The 8,333-nt window shown below is 48.7% G+C and overlaps 2 protein-coding genes across 2 annotated transcripts; both read right to left on the bottom strand.

Moving 5' to 3' along the window:
• Positions 1–1,177: 1,177 nt before the first annotated feature.
• FOXG_02223 (uncharacterized protein) lies at positions 1,178–2,077 on the bottom strand. The gene has a single exon (XM_018379573.1). It carries the CDS (start codon positions 1,829–1,831, stop codon positions 1,409–1,411), a length of 423 nt encoding a protein of 140 aa, XP_018235634.1. The 5' UTR covers positions 1,832–2,077; the 3' UTR covers positions 1,178–1,408.
• Positions 2,078–3,757: 1,680 nt separating this feature from the next.
• On the bottom strand, positions 3,758–5,775 carry FOXG_02222 (pH-response transcription factor pacC/RIM101; the record flags this gene model as incomplete). Its single annotated transcript, XM_018379572.1, has 4 exons — positions 3,758–4,403; positions 4,462–5,225; positions 5,285–5,488; positions 5,539–5,775. The coding sequence occupies 4 exons, from the start codon at positions 5,773–5,775 to the stop codon at positions 3,758–3,760; spliced, it is 1,851 nt and encodes a 616-aa protein (XP_018235633.1).
• Positions 5,776–8,333: the final 2,558 nt, after the last annotated feature.

Raw genomic sequence — 8,333 nt, 5'->3', positions numbered from 1 at the left:
AGGCCGACAGCAGAGCGGTCGTGTGCTCGTCGTCCGCGTTGGTGATAACTCAACCGTCGGTCTGGAGCCCATGAACGAGGAGCAACTGCCCGCCTACGAGAAGGAGGCAAAGGGCCAGTTCTACTCCATCGACATGGACCAAATTGGCGGCCCTCAAGGAGAAGGACCGTACTCAATTCCAATAAAGAGATGCCTCTCCTTGACGCTTCCCTTTCCTTTCGTTCGTCGCCGGCGATGCATCTTAAGAGCCGTCTGGACGACCTTGTCACGACAAAGCTTTGAATACGATTCTTCATTTTGGGACTTTTCTTCCCACCAAAAATTAGCGAACTAACCCGCCTACCATGGCTCGACCTTGCCATTGCAATCGGAGAGTCAACGGCACTATTCATGACCCGTTACTATATATATACCCGTTTACGCTGCGGTCTAATTTTCGCATTGCTACCCATCAAGTGGTCGCCCCTCCCCCATCATACTTTTGCATATAGATCCCTCACTTTTCCCGTCAACCGACTTGAACAGTCAAAAACAAGCTGCCATGGTCCAAGGTCCTAGGAAAAAGAGGGTTTAATGAATGGATTAAAAACATGAGGCGGAGAGGGGTGGCAGTGATGCACCCCGTGGAGAGGCCTTGGATCACTCTGGCAGTTGATGGGTAACATGGGCCGAAGCAAAACACTTTTACTTAGAGTAAAACAATTTCTTATTTTCCGTGGGGTTGAGTCTTGGGATACGACACGGAGCACTTTGGAGTAGCAACTAACTATATCTATCTGTAGTCGATAGTGTATAATTTCTTATCCTAACAATTTTGAGTAACTATAGTGACCCACGAATAAGTCTTTGTGATGCTTTGTAGACTGGCTCAGAGGCTGGTTGAAGGGAGGTTCGCAAGGCATATGACCGGATCGTAATCCTGTAGATCCGCATTCCTTTGATTACCTCTTACATCGAATGTCTTTGGCGTGTAGAGCTTCTGATTGGCCGTCCGTCTCGCCAGCTTATACTACCCCTTGACGTTGAGTTGAACGGCTGCTAAGTCAGAGAACATTGGGCTAATGGTTTAGTTAAGATAGTTCTTTAGGCTTAACTATCTTTTGTTCAGTCTGGGTCGAAGAGAGTGTCAGGATTTCTTTACAGCATTGATCCGGGAGCACCGGACAGCATCACGATTCGAGACCTCTTTCAATTGGAGACAAAGAAGCATGCTATTGATTGATAATGTTCAGTTATCTTGCAGGATTCTCTCGGGATACTCATACTTGATCCATTCTGGTGCTCCTCCATGTTTTGCTATGTCAACTGAAATCAAAACCGAAACCCTAGGGATGTACATCAAGAAGCGAAGAGTTGAACAACAAGTTGCAGCTTCAAGTGAAGAACAACATCTTTTCAAGTGTATTCCTTATTTGCCCGTCTCCTTGGGAGTCGAATAAACAGTCAAGGTCGATGCATCAGCGGGACACATCACCATAGGACAAATACACGAGTTATCCTCTCCTTCGGCACGCACGGTACAGACGATGGCATTCTTTGACGGGTCGCAGCAACAGCAAGGAGGTCCAGCAGGAGCGGGTGTCTTTTCCTCGCGCTTAACGGGAGCGGCTGTGGTGGTAGTTGCAGGAGAAGTAGTAGAGGTGGCCCAGATAGTGGGGGCACCGGCGGGACACACGACGGCGGCGCAGAAGCAGTCTTCGGGCTTGACGTCCTTCTTACAGACTGTGGCGGGCTTGGAGATATCGCAGCAGCAGCATGTGCCATCGGCCTTGTCGTAGGCTGGCGCAGCGACGGCGACGCTCAGGAGAGCTGCGACGGCGAAGAAACGCATGTTGAGTTGTCCTTGGTTTTGATAGGGGTAGATGGATTTGGTGGAGGAGTTGTAGGCAAGGCGAAGAGGATATATGTTGAGGCTGTAAGTGAACAAGTGTGCTTGTTCGTGAATCACTTGGAAGAGAAGAATAGAAAATAGAGGCACTGAACAGGAGGACAAGGCAGGACACGAGGCATAAATAGATACCTAAATAAGGCAAGGTAAAGCATTGAATTGAATTGAATTACACGAGGAACAAGGGATCCGGCTCCTTAAAATATACTTCAACAGCAACAGACCAGACAGAACAAACAAAAAATGGGTAAGCGTCACCGGCTGATGAAACGGTCCCCGTCCCTTCCTCTTCTTTTTCCCTGGTCGAAGATCAACTAAGGATCCATTTACTGCCATTTGCCGTTATTTTATGTACCTAGCTTCTGTATGTATGTGTGACAATCACAATTAACCTTCTGATCCTCCCGAATCCTTCACCAACAGAATCAGCCTCAAAGAGGAGTATACGCCAAATCCTGTAAGACCTAGGGAACTTACGAGAAACTGGTATACACGCTTCGTTACGTCGACCAAGGCTCTATTCGGTCATGACCTCATCTAGATGAGACTAACCGGCGCATCCTAACTTTCGTGGTCTAATTCTTCCTCTTGGCGTATTTTCTCTTCCTGTGCATGCAAGTGCCGTCATTCATTTCCCGAGGTGTTTCAGGACCTGGGCTGACGTTGAAGCCTCGCGTTTGACAAAGTCAAAGCGGGAAAAACATGTCAATTTAGGCTGCTTCTGGAGTCGGTAAGTAGATTTAACTTTGAAAAAGCTGTTTGATCGATGAGTTAAGGTATGTATATGTTGCGTTGACTTGGACTGAGAGGGTATACTTTATCTTACATGCTAAATACTATCTTATACGCTAAACGTTATGAATCCTTAAATGCAACACTCTTCGCATGCTAATCGCTTTATATGCTAAATGACTTATATGCTAAATACTATACATGCTAAATGCAAGACCAATATCGTCCCAACTCATCCGCATGCAGCAAACACTATCATGCATCATAACCACCTTATATCCATGAAACAACAAACACCACACGCAAACAAGAATATGTTCATCTATCGTAAACTAGCTCTTCTTAATCACAAATCTTACATAGTGACGTTTGTCCTCTCACAGCCTCACAGTGATCGACACAGCACGGCCATCCTTGGCTATATCCTGCGACAGAGATCGCTGCTTCAGCCTCGGGGTCAGCACGGGACTCGCTACAGGGATCGACTTTTTCGCTGGAATGGAGGCGACGACGTATCGGAGAATACTTGTCCTACATTGTTTCTACTTTGATCGTGGAGTGCATGTGCCCTTGCATTAGGTACTTTGTGCGTAATCTGTGTGTAGCTTGTCGGTCATATTCGGAGATTATGACGATGCTTCGTATTGATTAAGTAACATGTCGTATACAATACAAACCAATGACATCAGGCATGATGTATCAGAGAGTCAACATGGTCTTGGAAGATTGTTCAGCACTTTTTGATATTGTTCTTGTTGATAGTACTCGATAACTCAAATCCCAGCTATCTCATCTCAAAAACCGAGCCACCTTTTTGCCTATATCATTCATAATTCGTCATTGATTGACCACAAGATTGTCAAGGAGTAGCTGACAAAAGAAAAACGAAAAAGAAACCCCGACTTAAGGTCCATTGCATTACATCTGTCCTTATATTTCACCAACTAAATAGTAGGCCCTTCCCAGCCGCTAATTGTGGGAAGCTCAATTCAGAGCGTCCCAGAACCAAATGGTTCCGACTTCATATCAACATTGAGACCGCGTGAACATAACATTCCGCATTGCTTTGACGCAGAGAAAAGGATAGACGATAATAGTACACGTACAGCCAAACCAGCAGCTGACTCAAGGACTGACCTAAGCGCCAGGCATGCGAAGGATAGGGTACAGAGAGGATCCCTCACGGGGGGTACCCAGTTCTCTGGGGGGAGCTTGAGGGCTCTTTGGGTCAACATCCATAGCGTCAGAGTGGCTAGATCGTGGCGACTCGTTGTCGTCCACAAACTCCTTGCGCTCCAGACGTCCACGGACGTACTCGCGAAGAGTCTCAATGACCCGCATGTTCTCGAGCCAGCGGTCATACTGCTCCTCACGCTCACGGGTAGCATCACTGACATCAGACTCTGAAGAGGGAGAGCCAACAGACAGAGCAGACTCGCTAGCCTTGGGAGTGGAAGCACCACTGGTGTCCTCATGAGGCAGAGGCAGAGGACCAGCACGAGCTCGCTGGAGCATACCACCAGAGTAACGGCGACGCTCACTGCCGTCAAAGCTAGGGCCAAGAGTGGTTGTAGCAGAGTGGCCGAAGCCCTGGCTAACAGCAGGGAGGCTTGTGGGGAGAGTGGGGTACATGACTGAGGCAGTTGAGCCGTGGCGGGACTGAGGAGACATGGCAGAGGATGATGGGCTTGGTGAGTGACCAGATGTGTATGACATGGAGCTGGAGGGCGGTGTAACAGCAGGAGTGCCGGTAGATGAGATGGCCGTCAGAGGCGAGGCCATGCTAGCGGCAGACACAGGCTGGTAGCCGTCAGCTCCGACATGCATGCCGGGTAGGAGACCTGTGAGAGGTAGGAGGCGAAGGAGTGTTGCGGTAACCGTTGAAGCCGTTTTCAGCGTGATGAATGTGGACACCAGCAGTAGCGTGGTTAGCATTCTCGTAGATGGTGTCTTGCATCTGGCCAAGAATGGTGTCGATGTGAATGAGATCCTTCTGAGTTCGCGCGCTGGGCATGGGCAGGTAGTATTGCTGAGCCAAGGGGTTTTGGCTAGGAGTAGGACCAGCGTGGACCGGTGCGGGAGCAGGCTGAGGCATGTACTGCTCGGTAGCAGTCATAGGACCGTTGGGAACGGAGAGGTTGCCATGGAGGGGCATCAAGGAACGACCAATCTGGGCATAAGACGAAGGATCGATCTGTCGACGCTTGGCGCTGCCGAAGAAGTCGTCAACCATGTCGTAGGTGCGCTTTCGGTCATAACCGCCGGCAGCAGCGCTGTATCCAAGGTGCTCGGTACGGGCATTGTTGATAGGAGGCTGGTTGAAGTAGAGACCATAGTTGGTAGAGGGTTGGGGAGCGTAGTAACCGCCACTAGGATGGCCTGCCTGATGAGCAAAGGCTGCTGCGTTAGTTCGCATCTGGCCAGTGTGATCATAGTAGCTAGAGGGGCCTGGGGGCGGATTAGCCTCGAGGGAAGGAAAACCGGAGGACCACAGCCGTGGACTAGAGTCGAGATGAGACATACCCTTTGGAGGCTGTGGCCTGTAGTTGAGTCCACCTTGAGGATCCTGGGATGGGCGAACAAGTACAGAGTCATCGGCATGGGTCTGGTTTGCGTGTGAGCTTGATGTAATTTTTAGGCATGGGTTGTGGTTGTGATTCTTACCTTGACATGCTTCTTCAAGTCCTGAGGACGCTTGAAAGACTTGCCGCAGAACTCACACTTGTGAGGCTTGAGAGGAACATGGACACGGATGTGCGAGGTGATGTGGTCTCGCTTGACCGTGGTAGTTCGGCAAGAGTTCCACTGGCAAGTCAAGTTGAGGTTGTTTGTGCTCTTGCGACCAACATGGCGCTCGCAAATATGCTCCTGTAAGAGGTCAATTTTTATTGCTCTTTGGTGATGTTTCAGTATCTTACGTAGAGAGCCTCGGGAGCAGGGAACTTTTGGTTGCAAGCATTCCATCGGCAGATAAGGTTATCGTCGCTTGATGTTGAGGGAGCAGTGCTGCTCTGGGATGTATTAGATGTGGCGCTAGGAGCAGGCGTCACAGACTTTGAGTCATTGGCACTGCCAGAAGATGAATCTCCTGATGATGAGCCCTGCTGTTGTTGTTGTTGAAGCTGAGGCTTCTGCTCTGGAGCGGGAGGAGACATGACGGGAATAGAAGAGAATGCAATAATGGGATATCTGATCAAGCCCGCTCAGTGGCGATGCTGTATAACTAACTGACTGAGACTAGTCAGAGTGTAGAGGGTCTTGCTTTAGTTCAACAAGGGTTCGATGGGTGTCTCTCAGGGTAAAATCAATCAAAACTTGTTGAAAGGAAACAAGTTAGAGATTGATTGATAGAGAGGGATGATTACAGTTGAATGAGATGTTCAAAAGAGAGTTCGTTCTTGATAAATGAGTGACGGGGGGAGTGAGCTCCCTTTACATTCACCCAAAACTCTTGGGCAAGAGAATGAAGACGGCGGGATTCTTGGCGACTCTTGGCAAAAGTCTTGGCAAGGACAAGAAGTACTGACGAGCGATGGGTACATGGTCGGCCATACCGGTGTGGTCATGGTGGAGAGTAGCTCTTGGCATGAGCTACACCTGGTTTGATGGCAGACTGGGAATGCCAAGAGCGCCAAGGCTTGGCATTCTGGGCACTGCCCCTCATGTGCGTCCTTCTATTGGTCTTGTCCATATTGGCCTCACACAAAGCTGGCCACCTACTGCGTCAAGCGTTTTGTCGTTCCGTCACCTGAGCCATTGGGATTTCGGCCCTGACCTGACACCCTTTCACTCTCACTCACCTTGTGCTCTTCACCTCAGGGAGTCTTTCGGCGGGGGCCAAATCCGAACGAGAAGAGACAAATGTTGTACGAGAATTGAAATGCTGTGGTTGCACGAATGTGCACAGAATATGCTGCATGCGGAGTTAAGCAGGGGACAAGCAGTGATTGAGTAAGCCCAGTAAAAATTATAAATGGAGAGCTCCGGGTCTATCGGGGAACTGTTATCCCCCGTAGTCTAACGTTAATATCAACTAAATTTGACAAAATCTACCGGAAGAGTAGTAGGTTCTGGCTCTGTTATTCCCAGGGCGGACAGGTTATGGTATCGGATAGTGGGAGATTGGCCTCTTCCGATAGATGAGTCAAAAGCACCAGACAAAGCACGCAACTTTGATAATAAATAATACACTAACAATAGGGAGCGAGACGTCCAAAACATACCAGACTCTAGCAAACACATAAGTTGATCAACAACTGACCTGACTCAGGGAACCCTTCTCTCACCCGGTACAGTTCCTAGGTAACCTCATGCCATCAGCCAAGCCAGACTCCCACACAACCAAGCTTTCCGCCCATCTGCCCAGGCCCAGCGTCTCTCCCATTTCACTCTTGTTTGTCCTTATTTTCTTCGCCGAGACATTTAGCCAAGACAATATTCTCCATTTCTTGTCAAGCTTGGCCCCAGACCGCCAAGACCCTCTTGGCGTCTCCTTCTCCTCTTTTCATGTAGACACGCCAAGAAATGTAGAGCCAAGCACACGTTTTCCCCTTGTTAGAATGTGATTATGCTTCTTTTCACTGCCGTTTACTGCCTGCCTGTCTGGGCTCAGATTAAGTCGATCGCACTAAACTTTGATATGATGCTTCGGTTAGGAATAAGGAGGGAATGTTCTCTGCATGCATGGTGGCTAGTAAGTTACAGTGTAAGACTGTTCAAAATCAACTCCAATTCGTTGAACAGAACAAAGTGTTATCCCGTTTTTTTTTTACCTGAGCATCTGACCGGTTTGCGTGTCGGGTCGCATAGTCAATGCTTCCCCATATTGATTCTCCATATTGACATGCATTATTGACAAGATGTCACGTCTCAAACCATCCGAGATCTCTTAATCTGCCCAGTTGCAGCACAGTATAGTAGCATAGTAAACAACGGGGTTGATAACGCTCAGCAGTATCTCCATCATTTGCCGTTGAAATAACCTGTTCGTTCCTCTAAGCTCGCCGAGGAAAATAAGAACGCCGAGGATCTATAACCATCGTTGCCGCAATGGGGAATCGGAGATGAAGATACGTCCGTGAAATGCCCAGGGAAATATGATGCAGCCTCGTAGACTTGCACGTTTTGCCGTTCTTTCATCGTCATCCAGTGAAGTCAATATCGTTCAATCTTCCAAGCGCTCTTACACAGTCTTCTCCACCGAGTATCAAGATTACATCAACAATCATCCAACAAATCCCGCACAGAATATTATATTCTCCTCCTTCCTCCGCAGGAACGCTTCCCTTCTCCCCGAACTAATACCCCAGACCAAGCACCACTATCAGGCCAAGCAAAAGCCAAGGGAGCGCCCAGAGAATGCCCAGAACTTGAGCATCCCACTCCTTTTGATGCCAAGGTCTTGGTGATGACGACAAACGGTGGCAGTGCAGGCCAAGAAATGTCCGAGGTCTTCTCGTTCTTGTCTTGTGAACATAAGCCTGCTCAAGCTTTGTAGCCAAGATCAGAAGTGCTTTGATAATCACCTCATCGCATGTCAGAGCCAAGATGCCAGCGACGGGATAGAGTAAGATGATCGTCTATTTTCCTATTGCCGGCTGTTAACGCTTGTTGTTTCCTTGGCGTGATGATACTGCTTTGTGATTGAGGGAAAGAGTCCGACTGGTGAGCGGTCTTGGTGTTGTTCGGTGCATTAGGCTGACATCAACTCCGC

The sequence above is a fragment of the Fusarium oxysporum genome, chromosome 5, assembly GCF_000149955.1.
Source record: "Fusarium oxysporum f. sp. lycopersici 4287 chromosome 5, whole genome shotgun sequence".
Taxonomy (NCBI): Eukaryota; Fungi; Ascomycota; class Sordariomycetes; order Hypocreales; family Nectriaceae; genus Fusarium; species Fusarium oxysporum.
The sequence above is the reverse complement of the archived record's forward strand: the minus strand, read 5'-3'. Positions and strand labels throughout refer to the sequence as shown.

What these genes read in the sequence shown, in the direction of transcription:
- FOXG_02223 (XM_018379573.1), bottom strand. Translation starts at nt 1,831, where the DNA reads ATGCGTTTCTTCGCCGTCGCAGCTCTCCTGAGCGTCGCCGTCGCTGCG.